Genomic DNA, 20750 nt, shown 5'->3' with positions numbered 1-20750 from the left:
TTTCTTCAAGTGCCTGTTAATATATTCAGTGCAGTGATATCTGTGGACTTGGCCAAGTGTAAGCTGACTACTTCCTCAGCTGAATCTATATGAAAAAAAGCTCGTATGACCAAGAACAGTTATCATTCTATTTAAAAGAAAAAATAATAGTATTTCATGCAATGTCACAGAGCCAATTCTCAGTAAAGAAACAATAATCCTAAATGAAGAACTGATGTTCTATATATCTTACATAAATTTTTCAACTCAAAATGTATGAAGGGCTGGGCACCGGTGGCTCACACCCATAATCTTAGCTATTCAGGAGGCTGAGATCTGAGGATAGCAGTTCAAAGCCAGCCCAGGCAGGAAAGTCCATGAGACTCTTATCTCCAATAAACTACTAGAAAACCGGAAGTAGTGCTGTGACTCAAGCGGTAGAGCGCTCACCTTGAGCTGAAGAGCATAGGGACAGTGCCCAGGCCCAGAGTTCAAGCCTCACAACCGAAGGAAAAAACATGTATGAAGGTACAGTATTTTTATTACTATTTTATTACTATCTGGATATTAAAATTAAACTAACAGTGTGACTATGCACTTCAGATTTATCTTTTTAAAAGAAGTAGTGTTTATTGGCAACATAAGGAAAAAGTCAAAACAAAAATAATGGTAATAATATGCAAATCTTTAATAGATAGATATTTATTACAGAATTAATGCAAACATGGTCATCTAGTAGCATAATCTTTGAAACTCTAATAATAGAAATGAATCCATAAAGATCCTTTTTAATCGGTTTTCTTTCTGCTATTGCTGGCATTCAAATAGCAGAAAATAAAGCTTACCTCACTGCATCTGTATCAAACTGTAGATTAGGTTTGTCAATCAATCCCAAAGAATACAGCTGATAAGCCAGAGCACATTTTCCCACCATAAACTGTGCTGTGTTGGTGCGATCTAAACAGTCCACACAGTTGGTTCGAAGAATGCCAGTCTAAAGAGAAACATCTTAAGATTTTCAATCAATTATTACTCAGCTACCAAAATTACTTATATAATACAGGAAAATACTTTTCTTAAAGAAGTGGAAAAAAGGCTGTAGGCAGATGTTATTCCTGAATAAATATGAGTTATTTAGTAAAAGTTAAAGGTTAAAATAATGAAGCACATCTAAATTTTCATAAGGTTATGTTTGCTGCTTACTTAAAATTGTCATAAGAGCATTAAACTTAGTCCATAGTCTTAATTTATTTCTCTGAAAATTTATTAAAATAAATAGCTAGCTCATTTCCCATGTATCAATAAGTGCAGACTAAAAAAAAATTCCTTTATTGTAGAAACTCAAATAGTAATTGGTGAAAACTATATCATCCTTTCTGTGTCTGTATATGTTGGCACTGGGGCTTGAACTCTGAAACTCAAGCTCTCACTCAGCTAGTGTTCTACAACTTTTAAGCCATTCAACTACCCTGCTTCTTGCTAATTACTAGAGATATATTCTCAAAGATTTTTCTGTGTGAACTGGGTTTGAACCTTGAATTGCTAGGGCTAAGCCACCAGGTCTCAGATAAAAACATGTATGTCTTTAAAAGTATACATAACAAGTAATAGTAGACTGACTTGCTTTCCAGAGTCACTACCTTATTTTCACTTTCTTATTTGTGCTTCTATTTCTAATAATAAAACAATATACAGGGGAAAAAGGGGGCAAAGGTCATATTACTATAGCTACATATCCTTTTATAAAATTTAAAAACACTGTAAAGCTTTTAAAAATCAATTTCAATGATTCATAATTCCATGTTAAATAAGATGTTTCTCTCTCCATGGCTGATTATAGAAAATACACACACAAGGAATATATTCTATTGATTATGAATACATAAAACCTTCTATACCTGTAGGCGACCAGTGGGAATCACACATCCTCCTAGTTCATTCCACCTGTGTTTAAAAATAAATGCTTTTAAGAAAATGTTTTTCCAGTGCTGAGAACTGAACCTAGGTTCTTGATCACATGCTCTATCACTTAGCTATATTTTGTCTGTTGCTTTTTTAAAAAAGAAAATAGCAATATAATTGGTATTTATTTTTGGTACTCTTTGTTAAGAATCACAGAATCCAAATAACAGAGCTAAAGACACCACACAAAAAAATCAACTCATTTTGTGCACTCTCCTTCTTGTTTTGTTTTGCCTGTCCTGGGGCTTGAACTCAGGGACTAGATGCTGTCCCTGAGCCTCTTTGTGCTCAAGACTAGCACCTTACCACTTGAGCCAAAGTGCCACTTCTGGCTTTTCTAAGTAATTGATTGGAGATAAGAGTCTCTTGTACTTTTCTGCCCAGGATGGCTTCAAACCACAATCTCAGCCTCCTAAGTAGCTAGGATTACAGGCATGAGCCACCTGTGCCCAGCACACTCTCATTCAGGCAAGGAAATATGCAGATAACAAAGATGGACCCTTCACTATATTCTCTTCCAAGTGTCCAGGAAAGGGACAGCTTAACTTGCCCCTACATATGTCATTTTATCACTCATATTCAACCAAAGCCGTCCTTGCTTTCATATAAATCTATGTCCTGTTTGGTCTCTTTAGCTATACATATCATAGGAAATCTTTCCAATAAAAATCTCCCATGCCTTTGCCTTCTCCACTCAATACTAGGATTCTCCACCTCCAGTTTTTATTTATAAAGCCTCATTCCTATGGTTGTTATGCAAATTTCCTTTTAGAGACTACTGATTTTCTCCATGTGGTAAATAATGTGTAGAAATGCGCTGTATTGTGAAATAATTCATCATAATTAACATTTATTTTAGGTATTTAAAAGAAAGTGCTTGACAGGAAAGACAGGTCTGACTGACATTCTTAGAAAGGTCTGCTTACAAAGTCAATGCCTGACTGGTGTCTGGTAATGTAAATTTTAGAACAGTTCCCACTATTCCTAGAATTAGTAAAAAAATGTTTGTCTATGCTTAAGACTATTTGCAGAACAATATGGTTTTTGATGAACACTATTTTTCTGGACATCTGGAATTTTGATACTTGCCAGACAGAAGCTGCATATGTGACCACATACCAGGAAAGATTCCTGAATCTTTAACAAGCTTCTCTGACTAGCAATGTTTTATACATAGAGTCACAGCTTAATTCTCTGGGAATTAAGTGTGTTTTATGAGACTCCACTGTGAGAAGATGCTGGAAGCTTGTGCCTAGATTCTTCTGGGGGACTTTGTCCCGTGTACCTTTTCCCTTTGCCAATTTTACTTTGTATTCTTTCACCATAATAAATTATAACTAGAGTATAAAATATGCTGGATACTGAGTGTTCCTAGTGAATCACTGAACAAAGGAGCAGACAGAGATCATAGATCTCCAGTGGACCACTGGAGTGGACCAAGTTTGCTAAAAGCCTAATGATGACAAACATGAGCTATAACAAAACAATTATTTCCAAAAGACATATAAACTAATAGCTCATTTGGGGATTTTGCTGTTTGACCATTTTAGTTAACTATGTTAATGAAAAATAAAATTCAGGAAATAAATAATATTGCTTCCTTAAAAGATAAAACACATACCATTCACATGAAACACTTACAAATTAGTAATGAAGATTTGTGAATAAGTAACTACAATACCATGATAGTTTCACAGAAGTGTTTATATTTAATCTACCAGAAAATTTTTATTTTTTAATTAAATATTGAGCAATATAATTAACTATGGAAATTTTTACTTTTCAGAAATATATCCTGTGGGGGGTTTTTTGTCCCATAAAGCAAGAGCAGGACCCTTGGCTTCTACCTCAAGGTCATATAACCACCAGAGGAACTCCCAGGCCCACAGTTCATTATACAGTCTTAGAAGCATCTTCTGAAAAGTATAAACTGCCTCTATTTAGGATATTTTTATCCATAAGAACAAAAATTGTGATTTAAGTTTTTAATATGATACATACTGTTCTTTTTTTTTTTTTTTTGCCAGTCCTGGGGCTTGAACTCGCGGTCTGGGCATTGTCCCTGAGCTTCTTTTTGCTCAAAGCTAGCACTCTACCACTTGAACCACAGCACCACTTCCAGCATTTTCTGTTTATGTTGTACTGAGGAATCAAACCCAGGGCTTCATGCATGCTAGGCAAGCACTCTACCACTAAACCATATTCCCAGCCCGATACATACTTTTCATCTGGCCGTAAAATGCTACAGTAAGAATCAGGGCGGTTTACAAAGAAACCTGTTTTCTTCACCACACTTTCTGCAATCACATTCAGTCGATCGAGAACATTACACAGCTTGCTGGAGAAAGAATGATAAAAGTGAGAAGAACCCAACTTTTATACATAGCCTACATAGCTATAAATAATAAAATCTATAGTAAAGATATTCAGGGATTTAATTTTGTAAATCTCTTGGCTTATACTTAATAGGAACACTAATAATTAATGTAGGAATGGATTGTGTACTCAGTAACCAATAAAATCAGAGGCAAAAGAGAGCTAGCATTCCTAATCTTGGCATGAGCCATCCCTACAGGAACTTCTCTTAAAGTCTTTCATTCCTTAAGAGCTGTCAATCAAGTCACCTATCAAGGTTACAGATTCATCCACAATTCATCCGCAATAGGAGAGTGGTGTCAGAGAGAACTTAAATAACGAGATAGAGGGAAACAGAAAAGGGAAACTATAGAATTGAGGTAGTTTGAAATAGCTGGACACTTTGCAAGTAACATTTATGTCAGGCAGAAAGAGTGGGGTCACATTGCAACAATGAAATATACAAGACGTTATGTCAAAAAAAGAGCTTTACAACTTTGGGGGGGGCTTGGGGTGGGGGAGCTGGGAGGGCAGGGATGGTAAGGGGAAACTAAGGAGGAGGCAACAATGCTTGATAAGAAATGTACTCATTACCTTGCTCATATAATTATAACCCTTCTGTATGGTATTTTCACAATAAAAAAAATTTTTTTTACAAAAGAAAGAGTGGGGTCAATTCATTTAAGCAGTCCAATCAATCTCTCAGCATGTTTCAAGAGGGGAATCGCAGAAACCAACTCCTGCCATTTGTTACTACAAGAAAAGGGAACTATAACAGAGAGACATACGAGTGCCTTTCACCTTTTCGTGTACTTGGCCATATCCCAGGGGATGTAGACAATGGTGTGCTCAGGAGGCAGGAACTGATTAAGATAGGTCACAGCAGCAACAAGTTCTTCACTCAGTATTCTCTCATGCTTTCTTTTTTCTCTTTCCTTTATCAAAAATGTAAAAAATTTAAATGTCTACATTATAACTGCCCCAAAGCAAAGACTTAATAAACACTTGTACTTTTCAGCCAAGCTAAGAAAAAAAGGCTAAGTTGCAAACCACTGAAATAAACCTATTTCTAATATGTAAATAATACAAATCCTTTTTGAATGAGAGTCAACAGATGAGCATTTATTTATTTGGCAGGTAGGCTCTATCACTTGAGTCACACCCCAAGTCCTTTGCTTTTAGTTTTGTTTTTCAGGGATCTTCACTTTTTTCCCCGGGCCTTGAACCTCAATCCTTCAGTTTGCAACTCTTCAGTAGCTGGGATTACAGTCATATAACACCCAGACTAGATAATGAGTTCTAAAGAGCTCAGGGGATCAAATTTCTAACAACTATTCCAAACCCACTTTGTCCCATACAGGTCTGGCCCACATTTGGCAGAAGACCCTCCCTGACCCCCACGACCAGAAGAAAGGATTCCATCCACTCCAGCTAGCAAAGGAGCAGAGAAAAATGAGATGGATATAGTAGACAATCTCCACCTGGTTTAACATAGGATATTTTCAAAGCCTTCATATTCTTTCATATTTGACTCACAAAATACCTTGTGAAGTAGCCAAGCCAGGAATTTTCTCCCTTTTACCCTGTGGCAGAATAAACTGAGGCTAAGAGGCATTTATGGCATTATACTTTACTTCCTGCCCATAGCATGTCCTTCAACACTGCCCCTATCAAGAAGGCTAGTGTTTTACTGTACCTCTGAGGATGCAATACTGCTACTTACTGCTTTGGGCAATATTTCCATTTCCCTTGGTCTCTATTTTTTTAAATCTATAAAATAGGTAACAACAGTTATCTTCCTTTTATAGCATTAATGTGAGGTTGAACTTAAGAATTTTTTCAAAGTTTATTATTTGTGTGAGTTGAAGAGAACTAATTAATTTAGAACTTAATACACTTAATACATCTTAGACAATATAATTTACAGACATTCCGTTTCAATATGAATTGTGTTCACATGGTTCAGCTACAGTCCGGAAAATAATCTTCAACTGGCCCAATTTTAATGTAAATTAGACAAAGTTCTTATTTGCCTTGTAAATAAACCATCTTCAGCACAACTTATGTCAGTGGCCTAACTATGGGGTAGGCAAAAAAGGTCCAGTTCAGTGGCGAGCATAGTTAGTTCATAATCACCTGTATAAAATAGTTCCTGAAGGTGCATAGTAAAATCTGCACATAGTAAGCACTCAATAAAAATGGGCTACTTTTAGTATTATCCCAAAGCTAACACTTAGGAATGAAGAAAAACAGTTTTGTAACAGTGACACTAAAAAGACTGTAAGACATAATGGCTGGCATCCTAATAGTTTTGTATTCTTTTCAGTTGTGGAGATTACTTTTCAATTGCAATGAATACAATTAGATCTACTATGGAAACAAACAAGGAACTCTATTGTGCTTAATTAATCCAAATGAACAAACTAGGGAAGAATTAAGAAGTATTAAATCAGTTTAGATTAACACTATGTCTTGATTCTTTTTCAATCTGAGAAGCTTACTTATCTAGAATTCTTCACAAAAATACTTTAAAACAACTATGGAAACAAAAATATTTTGAAATTCTTATTCAAACCTGTCATTTTACAGGATAGAAAGAAAGGGTTACAATATCAACCTTTTATCATCTGTATGCAAAGATCTGCTTTGTACTATCTATAGTGGATTGGTGTTAATGAATTGTTTAGTCAACCTTCTCAGGATACAGACTCTTCTAAAAAATCAAATAAAAGCTTCACATATACAAGTTGTTCTATCATTTGATGAGGTTCCCCCAATGGCCATCAGTGGCCCAGAGGCCTCTGATGTGTAGCTCAAGGTTGAGCCTAGGGACTACCTGTAGTAGCATTGAAAGTGCTTGGATTTCTGCAAATTGTCTTTTAATCAATGCCTCAAGCATCATACAAGATGAAAGAGAAAAAAATTAAGAGAAAATTTCTATCTTAGTAGCTTCCACAGAATTATTCTACACACACCAGCATAATTTAACTTTTAATCCCAAATTACTAAGGTATTCTTACAATTGAACAAAATATTTTTTATCCTATAGATAAAATGACCAGTGACAAAAGGCAACAGGATGTGTTTTTGTTTTTGTTTTTGGGGTCTGGTTGTGGGGCCTGAACTCTGGGCCTGGGCACTGTCCCTCAGCTATTCAGCTCAAAGCTAGCACTCTACCACTTGAACCACTTTTGGCTTTTTTCTTTTTTCTTATGTGGTGCTGAAGAATAGAACCCAGGGCCTCAGGCATGCAAGGCAAGCGCTCTACCACTGAGCCACCTTCCCAGCCCCCAGGATGTGTTTTTATTTTCCCCATGAAATGGCAATTTCATTTCCAACTATAATCTAATCTCTAGTTATTGACAGGTTACAATGGAACAATGACCTAATCTAATTTTAAAATCTATTGACTAGTTATAAATATTCAAAAATAAATGTATATGTGAAAATCTGAGGAATGACAAACACGGAGAGAAACCCTAGTAAACCATCTAGCTGTACTTGCTATTTAGTTACTAGCTTTTGTTTTTGTTTTTTTTTGGGGGGTCCGGTCGTGGGGCCTGAACTCTGGACCTGGGCACTGTACCTCAGCTCTTCAACTCAAGGCTAGCGCTCTACCACTTGAACCACAGCGCCACTTCCGGCTTTTTTCTTTTTGCTTATGTGGTGCTGAGGAATCAAACCCAGGGCCTTGAGCATGCAAGGCAAGGGGTCAACCACTGAGCCACCTTCCCAGCCCTTTAGTTACTAGCTTTTATCACCAGTTTAAAGATCATGTAGCTAAGCAATCGACTCCTACTAGTTTTGCTCTGATGTATGAATTACAAGGGTAGTGGCTACATAAGCTGCTTCTCACAACTTGGAGGCTGCTTTTGTCTTTCAAACCAGTTGAAATCACTGATCTTTCACTTGGGCCTATATTCGTGTCCAGTTGGTGGGTGACATTTTGATTTCAGGAGGCCCAAAACTGCACTCTCAAAGTACATTAATGTGTTATTTTCTATGTTCTATGTGTTTCTATGTATTCAATGAAAAGCCATAAAATTTGACTATATAAGTACAGAACATTAATTATTCCATTTGTGCTTACTTCCCATCACCCTTCTCATGCCAGAGACCATTCTGCTTCTTTGTCCCATAAACCCCTCACCTCCTGGGGGAGACGAATCTGAGGCTAGCTTTCTTGTACATACCCATGTGATTGGCTGCCCTGTAAATAAACCATCTTCAGCACAACTTATGTCAATGGCCTAACTATGGGGTATGCAAAAAGGGTCCAGCTCCGTGGCAAGCATAGTTAGTTCATAATCACCTGTATAAAATAGTTTCTGAAGGTGCATAGTTAATGGAAGAATTAATTCAAGCACTATAAAGCTGAATGTCCATTTAACCAGAACATTTCAACCAACTGTGAAGACTTTGAAAACCATGAACAAAATCCACTAATTTATTTTTAGCAATGCTTTGTAACTCATTCCTTTAACAATATTTCTATATTAATATATACATTTAGTGGGAAATTGCTGATGAATATTTTTATTACTCAAGTTTTTCCACTTTAATTTTTCAATTTGTGTATTACAGTTTCTATTCAATAGTGAGAGAAGATTACAGATTACTCAGTTTCTCTCTTTTAATAGTCTGAGCCGACAGGGAAAGAGACATGAATATAGAATTTCTAAATAAATATGAATAAGTAGAAAGTGATGTATTTAATATCTGCATGATTTATTTGACAAAGCTAGTAAGATGTAATTACATAAATCAAAGAGCAACAAAGGAAGAAAGAAACTAACTGCCTTATCCAGCCCTGCCTCATACTTTTCAATTTGGGGCCCTATTCCTCCATGCTCTTGATTAAACACACACACACACACACACACACACACACACACACACGCGCACGCACCCACGCACACACACACACACACACACACACAGTTATTTTAGCTCATGTATTCAATTGTATTTTACAATCCATGCCTGAAAACTGTCTTCCTATCTAAGCTTTCTCCCCATTCTAGGTAATTTTCAGTACTTCTAACTTCTGTTGCACTCCATTTAAGTGCCTATTATCTTAGAGCATGTCATCCTCACAGCTAACTGCTCTGCCTTCCACATTTCTTAACTAGAACATCTTTTATTAGAACATCTTTCAGATTGTTTCTGCCTTAAATGCCCCACCACATGAGGCTCCCACCTCACTAACTCCTCCTCATACAACTTGGCTCTCAAAGTCCACTGTAGTCATTCTATTGCCACTATCCAAAATGCTTTTGATCTTGTCTTTTTGTGTCTAAACTAAACAAACCTGAGTAAAGGTATGCAACATCAGAATGGGTCCTTTAAGAAATCTTATTGCCAATGGATAGTCTGGATGTTTACAGTCAGCTTACATGCGTACACTCACATGTGCACAAGACTGTTAAATCTTCTCCACTGCCCTGAAACCTCTACTCTTAGTAACATTTCCTGCTATCTTAAAAATAAGTTAATGCTGCCAGAGAAGCAAGCACACACATGTATATTTTCTCTCTCTCTCTCTCTCTTTCTCTCTCTCTCTCTCTCTCTCACACACACACACACACACACACACACACACACACACAAACAAAGGGCATGCCTATTGTCCAAGTTGAATACTGTTCTTTTTTCTCCTTAGTACTTCCTCTCTCTTTGTGTTGAGCTGATTCCTCATGTCTTCTGAGAAGTGTTCTCTTCTATTAGGACCTGTACTGGGGCCTCTACATTACTTCACTGTCATCTCTCTCAGACTGGCAGCTCCATGAAGGCAAGATGCTTCTATGGTTGCCTTGGACGGTACCCTCGAAAACATTTAAGTGACTAAATGGATATGAAATTCCTTGATTTTTTATTGATTAGTTTTATTAATCATCCTCTTAGAATTAACCTCACATATATTATGCTGTTGGCTACTGCCATGATCATTACATACAATATACATACACATATGTACATGTACTGTCAGGATATTTGGCTACTGACTGATTCTTTCCATTTACTTGGCTGTAAAAGATATAGATGAAATTTACTGTGTGTCTCCTTGCCCTCCATCCCAAGCCTCTAGCCTGTTTGTATATATTCACACACACACATGTTGACCAGTCAGGATACTCTAATAGGAATCAGGGAACTCTGTCAGGATACTCTTAATAGAAATCAGTGAACTGTGAAGCCAATAATACCACTCTGTTGAAGCTCCTCATATTCCCACTTGAGTATTTAGCCACAAAACGACCCAACTTCTGAACACATGATTTCGGTCTTATTATTATGTATTAATTTGTCCAAAAGTTGCTACAAACTGTAAGGACACTGGCTGAGCCAAGGCAAGGTTGTAGCAGTGTGATCTTCATGCTTCCTTCTCCAAGTTGTCTTGAAAACTAATACAGAAATTTCATGGACACCAAATTTATACAAGAAAATCAGAAGCTTTATACATTGAACCCTTTGTTCTGTTGGAAACATTGCTGACTCTTCTAGTATATAATGAAGAGGTCACAAGAAATCTGAGGTCAAAGCACAATAGCTATTACAGTTATTATGCGAGCTACAAGCTATTATAGCATAAGAATCCTAAGTCTCTCCTTTGGGAAAAGGTAAAGTCCAGCTTGCAAATTTGCTCTGTGCTGAGGAAAGATTACCTAATGTGTCTGAAGAGCACATCATACCTTCACTAAATTCAGGATGATGATGGGAGAGCCAAACCTCTGAAGCATCTGATCAAAGTGAAGAGCAGCCACATGTGCAAATGGATCCGCCTGGTCCACTAAGAAAGGAAAAAAGATGAAGAAATGCCTGAAGGAAAATTATAAGGCAGAAACAAAAGAAGTGGAGCATCCTCAAGAATGCCAAAAGAAATGCAATGCAACTAATCTACCAGTTTCACTTTGAGAATCCCTCTCAATGTGTGATGCTCATTCATCATGTTTTTTTTTTGTTTTTTGTTTTGTTGTTGTTGGTCATGGGGCCTGAACTCTGGCCTGGGTGCTGTCCCTCAGCTCTTCAGCTCAAGGCTAGTGCCCTACCACCTGAGCCACAGTGCCACTTCCAGCTTTTTTCTGCTTATGTGGTGCTGAGGAATCAAACCCAGGGCCTCCTGCATGTGAGGCAAGCACTCTACTACTGAGCCACCTTCCCAGCCCCATCATATATTTATTACGTCTAAGTAACTCTTAAGTTTCTGCAGTACAATGTAAATAATTTACTACCATTTAAAATTAAAGATAAATTTATTACATAAATAGAAATTATTCTTCTAAGTTATGTTAGAGGATTAAAACCTAATTGTTTATTAGATTTCTGTGAGAATAGTTCATATGAGTAGAGGAGAGTTACTTATAAGACTGCTCCACGCACATGTAATAGGTGGCTTAGGCATCATAGTGGAGATGTCCTGGGACCAGTACAAGGGAACGGATCCTCTAACTTGCACATAAGAAGAATAACTGCCAGCAGTGAAAGACATCACAGAAGCATCACAAAGTATCTGTTCAGTCTCCACTTCATTTGCAACATCACCCTGAAATGAAGATGCGATTAAAGGTATTTTATGTTATTTTAACTTTTTAATGAAAAAAACATTTCAAGTACACAGTGAAATTACAACTCCTATTCTTTCAATGTTTTAAAAGAGGTAAATGTTGTCAATAGTCGATGTGCACATTAGAAAAGCAAAACCACTAAGGTACAATAAAGAAAAGCAATTAAAAGTGACAGAAAGACACTAGGTAAAAAATCAAATTTAATAGCTAGTAGCACAAGTAACAGATAAGTAAGAGGATTATGCCTGGTATAAATGATAGGAATGGAAAGAAAAGACAAACAATTACATGAAATTATACAGAAGATAAGGAAGATCAGAGGGATATCAAAATTCAGTTCTGAATAACCAAAGAGGACTGAAATGATGAAAGAGTGAGATTCAAATAATGCCTCATGGGCAGAAGGAAATAATCATGTCGTCGGGGACAGGGGATGATTTCAAGGCAGCTTTACTTACAAGGATATAAAAAAAATGATTTTAGAGACATTAGTAACATGTCTATAAATACTAAAGGGGCAAAACTCTGACTTTTTAAAGTATCAGTTATAATGCCCTTCAATGCTGATAAAATTGGAAGAACAATGATGCTATTTTTAAGCCAGGATCAAAGTCCAATGCCTCATTCAAGTTGTCTATTCAATCACACATCGCTCAAGATTCAGTTGTGCACTTCGGACAGGGATGGATCATTCAAGGAGATGACATGGCTGATATCAAGATGGGAGAGTTGCCATTTTCTATAGTGAACAGCCAAAGGAGTCCAGGAAAGAAGACAATGTTGTGCCATACTCTATTCTATCATGACTGTTTTCCCCATAAGGAGGACACCTTCTCCTTATTGCTTGAGTGTATGTAGGGGGTGCTTTGCTGTTTCTGTCTCTACATTAAACATTTTTTCACATATTTCAGAAATGGTTCATCCTCCCAAACATGAGCAATTTCATAACTCCATATTTCTCCCTAATTTTAGATACTCTGAAGAATTATTTTCTTGATATGCCAAACTCAGGAATTACACTTTCTAATATTCTACTCTGCTTCATTCCCATCAGCAAAGCTGATGTAAAAGGTTAAAACACCAGCAGCAACACTGCCGGCCATCTTACCTCACAGTTTGCTCCTCTCTTGAGAAAACGGGTCCCAGCAAACTTACTGGATCTTCTGGCTATTAGAGTAACATAGACTGGACGTCCATAGATCAACAGTTCTTAGAAATCAGGTTAAGGTAGTTTAGCGTTTTAGAGTGTCATACAACATCAAGAATCACTGTATCTTAGCATGCATGTGTTTAGATGATCTTTTCCAATAGCCTAGAGACGTCAAAAGCTTCACCCGAGGATAAAAGAACACTAAGTCTAGTGGTTCTTCTGAAGAGTCAGGTATGATGGCAAAAACCAACCTGCCTAAGGAATGGTTTCTCTGAATTTCAGAGGGAATGGAACCAAGTATAGTGCTGCTGGCTAAGAGAAGACCTCTCTGTCCTTACAGCCATGTAAAGATGGAAACTAGAACAACTAAACCTTTAGTCTTCTGAGTTGAATGCCTTTCAAAGAGAGCAGTAACACTTGACCAGATACTTAAATTATGAAGCACGATAGTGCTATTATATACAATACCAAGGAAACTGAATGAATACTTGAAGAGCAGTCCAAAACCTGAATACTGAATTAGTGTGAACTGCTTAAGCAAATTACAGCTTATTAGTTATATTACTTTCTGAGCCACAATCTCATCTATTATAAAAATTAAAAAGTAGCAAAGATTGAACACCCCTAATCTAAATATCTAAAATTCAAAATGTACTAAAATCCTAAATTATTTGAGCAACAACATGAGCCACAGTGGCAGTGGAAAATTCCACACCTGACCTCACAGACCACAGTCAAAATGCAGGCAGACTAAAAATTTGTAGAAAAATTCCAAATGCTTAGGGTATATGTGAAGCATAACTAAAATTTCATCTTTAGATTTGGCTCTCCAAGTTATTTCATGCTTTTTCAAATATTCCAAAATCAGAAGAAATTTAAATTCTGAACCACTTTTGGTCCCTAAACATTGTAGATAAAAGACTACAAAGGCTGTACTGTTGCTAGGTGGATGGGAAGATTAGCTGAGGTAATTTGTGTTAGACTCGTAATCCCTGGCCTGGAGGAAATGTTCAAGAGACAGCAATGGCTTTTATCGTCGCATACACTGCCAAAATTCATTAAATGCTTGATGACTGGGAGACAAGATGCATCATTTAAACTAATGAGCTTTAAAATGATAATCTATGGTGCTGTTCACTATTTAAAAACAAGCACTGCCAACATCCAGTTTGCCAGGTCCTGAGCTAAGCTCTTAGAACTACACTTTAAAAAATGGATCTTAGAACTGGGAGACAGACAGGGAAGGGTGACATGGTCCAAGAAGAAATGTGTTCTTTACCTGACTTACATAACTGTAACCTCTCTGTATATCACCTTTATAATAATAATTTTAAAATTTTAATGGATTTTAGACTCATTGCAGTAATTCTCTGGGCAATTTTGGTGATGAAATACTTGTTTTCCCCAGGTATATTTTATTCTTTAAAGCAGACAAAAGTGATTCAGGACCAAATCTCACTGTATAGTGAATCAGCAGATAATAGAACTCTGGTTCAAAATGATTATAAAGTAATGAGCCTGATGTTCAAGTATAGCAGCATATCAATCCCACTCATCTCCACTTCAAAACCCTATGTCTGCACTTGACCTCTCATCTCCCTACTTGTCACAGAAAAAGCAGCACTTCTGTTCTCCAAGGCCAGCCACTGGATATGCCAGTGATTCCCTTTCTCTCAAATACTCAGGTGAAAAAAAAGCATGAGCCTAGAGGGCGCTGGTGATTCATGACTACAATCCTAGTTCCTTAGGAGGCTGAAAACTGAGGATTGCCATTTGAAGGCAGAACGGGCAGAAAAGTCTGTGAGACTTCTATCTACAATTAACCACAAAAAAAAGCCAGAAGTGGAACTGTGGCTCAAGTGAGCAAAGGTACTCAGGGACAGAGCCCAGGCCCTTAGTTCATGCCCCAGGACAGGCACAAGAAAAAAAAATTCATAGTGGTTAGTCACATTCCTACATTTAATGGCTTTGAAGCCTATATCTTTAAAAGCCTAGGATATAAGAAAAAAAAAAAAACTACAAACACACTAAGAGCACAACTTCCCTCTATTAGCTCCAACAGTGATGAGAAAAACCTAAATCCACTTCTAAATAGTATCCACTGTCCTTCTAAACCCCACAGCACAATGGCACTTTCTTGAAAGGTATCTATGTTAATTAGAAATTAGGGAGAATGATGAAAAGGGTAACATCAATCAAGATGCAGTATATTTGTAAATTTGGTTAATAGTAACTCCTTTGTACAACTACTAAAAGATAATAAAAATAATTCTTTTTTAAATAAAAAAATTAAGACAAGTACTGGTGGCTCTTGCTTGAAAATCCTAGCCACACAGGAGACAGATCTGAGGATCACAGTTCAAACCCAGACCAAGCAGGAAAGTCTATGGGACTCTTATCCCCAATTAAACACCAAAAATCCAGAAGTGAGCTGTGAATCAAGTAGTAGATTGCTATCCTTAAGCAAAAGGACAGTGCTCAGTCTCTGAATTCAAGCACTAGGACCTGCACAAGGAGAAAAAAAAAAGACAGAGAGAAAGAAATTAAATGAAAGAAAACATGTTTGTAGAGGGAAAAAGTTTATAATAAATTGAACTTACCAGCTTAATAAAAGTTCAACATATTTCTAATATATTACAACTCCCTTCCAATCCAAGCCTGCACTGCACTGGGCCTAAACTATTACTGAAGGCTTTTTCTAACTCATGTCCCTTGTCTCATTCTTCCTAATTCAGTTTCAAAATGACTTGTCAACTCAAACTTCCTATAAATACTACTTACCACCCTCCTAAACAAAAACTTTCAAAAGGACCAGCATCAAACCTAAAGACTCTAGCCTGACCATCAAGTTTTAGTCTAAACAGATCAATCTGGTGACACAATCTGACTCACATCTCTGGTACACTTCCCATTACATCCTGCCTCCTGAGAATCGTACACAAGCCAGAGAACACTGCCATGCATTTTTTTCCACTTCCTACTCCATGGTGCTTCTCCAACTAGCAATGTCACTGTTTGCTGCTCACTGCTAAGGCATGAATTTTGTTTAGGGCCTAGATTAAGATTTGTTCTCATAAACCTGTACTATCCTCTCTGTCAGGTATTTTGATCCTTCTCTCATCTAAATACAATCTTCATTACCTCTATCACTAGGATATAAGAATATACAACACTTATATACAGCACTTTCTTCCTCATTATATGTGTGTGTGCGTGTGTGTATGTGTGTGTGTATGTGTATGTAATAGTTCCGTTTGAATAGTCTGCATCCTCCTTCGCAATATCTATTGTAAAGCACCATGGGCAAAATTTCCCTGTTGAATTACATAGAGTGATCATTATAATCCTATAGTTTCTATGTTTCTTTCTGCAAATTGTTCAGTGTAAGTCTTAAGGTTTATATGAAAAGGATACTTGACTGTCCACAGAATCCATGAATGATATATAACAACCAGTCACGATGCACAGTATTTTTAATTATTTCCAGAAGTTCACCATTCCACACGTACTTCATATAAGGCTCACTACAGATCCCAAATACACCTGTAAAATAAGTTTATATCAGAAAGATAAAGAAATTGATATCCAACTCATTTTCAAGAGTTTCCACTTCAGTATTTAACTCCAAAATACAATGCCTGATTAACAGCATTGTCATGTTAATAGATACCATTCATATCAGCATTCAGAACACTGAGTTTCTGTACAAAGCCAAAAAAGAGAAGCATTTGAGAGCTTTTCATATAAGGGAAAAGGGGAGGAAAATTAAGGAGACATACACAAAATCTGAGAATAAAGCCATGAAATGGCAGAAGGTACTCCGTGAGAACACAGCATGGGGACAGTGCTTGGATCCAGTTCACCCTGACTCTAGCTCTTACATAGTATGACAGTCATAAGGTAGAGAGCTACTTATACTTACTAAAAAAGTACCTCTGTTTACTCATTTTCATCTGACATATGGTTGTTTTGAGGATGACATAAATTAGTTAGCCCTGCTAAGAGTAGGGCCTAAGAAAGTATACTTGGTCAGGTTGAGCAAGTGAAAAAGCAACCTCTGACATGCTGCACTAGTGCTTCTGGACACTGGCATATAATCTTCATTTCTGTGCCTCTGTTTCTTAGTAAATCTTTAATTCTGTAAAATTAGCGTTGTAGCTGGATGCCTGGTGGTACATCCCTGTAATCCTAGCTAATCAGGATTGCAGTTCAAAACCAGCCCAGGTAGGAAAGTCTATGGACTCTGATCTCCAATTAACCACCAAAAAAACAGAAGTAGAGCTCAAAGTAGTAGAGTGCTAGCCTTGAATGAAAGAGCTCAGGGACAGCATCCAGGCCCTGAATTCAAGCCCTACAACCAAAAAAAAAAAATGCCATTATACCCAAGAGCAGAGTTTTATGACACTTAGAACATTACATGTAAACATCTAGCACACAATAAATAACACATCTTTTCCCTAAATTCTGCTTCTATAAAACTGTTTCTCTGAAGGAAAAGATTATGAGTATTCTACAGTATTCAAAAAAATAGAGAAAGAAAGAAAAAGAAAGGAAGAAAGAAAAAAGAAAGAAAATAAAAGAAAGGAAGGAAGGAAGGAAGGAAGGAAGGAAGGAAGGAAGGAAGGAAGGAAGAAAGAAAGAAAGAAAGAAAGAAAGAAAGAAAGAAAGAAAGAAAGAAAGAAAGAAGGAAAGAAAGAAAGAGACTGAGAAAGAAAGAAAAAGAAAGAAAGAGACTGAGAGAGGGAGAGGGAGGGAAGGAGGGAGGGAAGGAAGGAAGGAAGGACAGAAAAGAAAAAGAATTACTCATTTAAATTTCAATAGAAGTCTATGCCTGAATATATCCCTTAAAAGGTACATGAATAGCCAGGTGCCAATGGCTCATGTCTGTAATCCTAGCTACTCAGGAGGCTGAGATCTGAGGATCGTGTTTGGAAGCTAGCCCGGTTAGGAAAGTGCAAGAGACTCTTACCTCCAGTTAGCCACAGAAAAAGCTGGAGGTGGCACTGTGGCTCAACTGGTAGTCTGCTAGTCTTGAGTTAAAGGAACCTAGGGACAGAGCACAGGCCCAGAGTTCAAGCCTGAGGACAGGCAAAAAAAAGTGCATGAACAGCCAGGTGCTGGTGGCTCACACCTATAATTCTAGCTATCAGGAGGAAGAGATCTGAGAACTGCTGTTTGAAGCCAGCCTGGGTAGTAAAGCCTGTGATACTATTATCTCCAATTAACTACCAAAAAATAAAAATAAAAACAAAAAAAAAATTTTAAAAAACCTGAAATAGAGCTTTGGCTCAAGTGGTAGAGCACTACCCTTGAGCACAAAAGCTCAGGGAAAGCACGGTTGAGTTTTAGGCTCCAGAATCAGCGTGTGCATGCGCACACGCACACACACACACACAGTGGGTGGCTCATGCTCAGGAGACAGAGATCTGAGGATCATGGTTTGAAGCCATCCTGGGAAGAAAAGTGTTTGAGACTCTTATCTCCAATTAATCACCAAAAAGTCAGAAGTGGGGCTATGGTTCAAGCAGTAGAGGGCTAGCCATATGCAAAAAGCTCAGGAACAGTGCCCAGGCCTAAGTTAAAGCCTCAGGACCAGTACAAAAAAAAAAAAATTGAATGAATAATTGCTAGAAAATGTCAGCAATTTTCTGGCTGGCCTACAAATGAAATCAAATACTGATTAATGGTTTCTCTAAATTGGTCAAGGTCATGTACCTACCACCACCACCACCCCCCCCCCCCCAAAAAAAAAAACCAAAAAACTATGTAAAGATAAAGAGCAGATTTTGGAGAAATATGAAAGAAATGTGAGTGAATTTAATAAGGTACCATTTCATGGATGCCACATGCATTAAGTATCCTTCAAACCACCTACCACTTCCACCCTGTGTAATTAATCCTTCATCTTCAAAAATGTCAAAACTCTCCTGGCGAGTCTGGGTTGTTTCTGACTTTAACATCTCCAGGGGCATTCGCAAGACAGTAAGATTATATTGAAGTGAGTGGGACAAATCATAGCTGTAACTGAGAAGAGAAATGAAGCTTAAAAATTACAAAAGCAAAACATATTTCACAGTGTTGTTTCCTATACAGAATTAAAATCTGTGAACTAAATTATTTAACAGCTGTTACTGAACTTGGAAGCAATGCTGTTCAAATAAGCCCTGGAAACAGAGCCAAATATTAATACAATTGGAAATAAAATAGTCACCATGTGAATTAGGCATTTGTATGACTAAAAATATTCAATATAATGTAAGAAGCCTACATTCCTTGATTAGTTCAATGTGCATTTTCTTGCTCCACACTGAAGCCATTGTTAAGTTCAGGTCTTATTCAAAGGGTCATATTCATATCATACTATCTAAATGGCATTCTATATATAACTATAATACTCACTTAAATAGTATAGTTCATGGTTCTTACTCTACTTTTCATATAAGCAAAAATAATTCTATTCGTTATTAATAGTGGTATCATAACATTGTAAAACAAGAATAAGCACATATGTCATTATAGAGAAACATGATGCTTTAGGCAAAATAAAAGCCATATAAAAGTTTAAGTGTCATCAGTTATCAGTTCACACCTATAAATCCTAGCTAACTCATTATGCTACAGGATCAGGAGCATCATGATTTGAGACCAACTCAAGCAAAACCTTCACAAGACATTATCATAACCAAGAAAAACCTGGGCATGATAACATGCCTGTCATATCAACTACAAAGGAAACATGTGAGGATGATCAAAGTATTGGCCAGTTCAGGCATAAATTTGGGACTATATTTGAAAACTAAAAACAAAAAAGGCTGGGGGTATGACTCAAGCCACACTCAGAAGCATAATACCCTAAATACAAACCCCAATACTGAAATAAATAAATGAATAAATAACTAAATGTAAGTAAATTAAATTGTTTCTGAGCAAATAAAAATAACAATCTGCTACAATTTTGACAATCATTTTATAAGCACCTTTAGCTATTTTAGTACAAAATTTTAGAAGGTATCTTTGTTTATATAAATTTGCTTTTCAAGTACATTAGTAATATTATAAGATGGTTATAATCCTGCCTATAGACACTCATTAATTATTATTTCTTCTGTATCTTATTTATACAATTTAGTTGATTTCAATTTTGTCTGTAAAACTTAAGTTTTACCACATTGTTTGATGGCTTCATTTACTGTAATAACATCTAATCTCAAAGGAATAAAAGCTATACTAAGAAACTGGTTTCTGACTTTTAACAATTAATTCTTCCTATTTAAAACAACTGCTTCATTCTAGCTAAGTCATAAGAAATAATATAACCTTGTAAAAACAATACCCATGTACAGCTGATCATAAAATATTTATTGAAATGAATTCCAGAAAATGGAAATGAGATTTTTTTCTTTTTTGCTATTTTTGTTTTCCTATCATTTTTGTCTTGTTTGTTCATTTATCTTTGGGAGGGTAAGGAGGCACAAAAATGGTGGGACAAAGGGTGAACAAATACAGCAGTGGTGCTCACTAGACACTATGTTGAAAAGGAACTATACAATGTGAGTGGGGACGAAAGAGGAAAACTAGGAAGGAGAAAGGGGTGACATTGTTAAAAAAGAAATGTCCTCTTTATCTGACTTATGTAACTGTAACCACTCTGTACCTCACCTTTATAATAACAATTCAAAATGCATGAGAAAAAAAGAATACTTGGGAGACAATATCAGCCTAAGTGTTTTTACTTTTGG

The 20750-nt window shown here is 36.7% G+C and overlaps 1 protein-coding gene across 1 annotated transcript in view; it reads right to left on the bottom strand.

Moving 5' to 3' along the window:
* Fig4 (FIG4 phosphoinositide 5-phosphatase) overlaps positions 1–20750 on the bottom strand; it is a 115608-nt gene that overhangs the window by 67666 nt on the left and 27192 nt on the right. The window contains exons 6-14 of the mRNA XM_042674922.1: positions 18887–19035; positions 16426–16554; positions 12970–13070; positions 11677–11839; positions 10989–11086; positions 5098–5231; positions 4163–4279; positions 1878–1923; positions 825–973 (exon numbers count right to left, since the gene is read on the bottom strand). Of these exons, the coding sequence (XP_042530856.1) occupies positions 825–973; positions 1878–1923; positions 4163–4279; positions 5098–5231; positions 10989–11086; positions 11677–11839; positions 12970–13070; positions 16426–16554; positions 18887–19035 (1086 nt within the window). The remainder of the gene's footprint in view (positions 1–824; positions 974–1877; positions 1924–4162; positions 4280–5097; positions 5232–10988; positions 11087–11676; positions 11840–12969; positions 13071–16425; positions 16555–18886; positions 19036–20750) is intronic.

Source organism: Dipodomys spectabilis, unplaced genomic scaffold (genome assembly GCF_019054845.1).
Source record: "Dipodomys spectabilis isolate Male_0828 unplaced genomic scaffold, ASM1905484v1 ptg000001l, whole genome shotgun sequence".
Taxonomy (NCBI): Eukaryota; Metazoa; Chordata; class Mammalia; order Rodentia; family Heteromyidae; genus Dipodomys; species Dipodomys spectabilis.
Note: the sequence above shows the minus strand (reverse complement) of the source record. Positions and strands in the feature narration are given on the sequence as shown.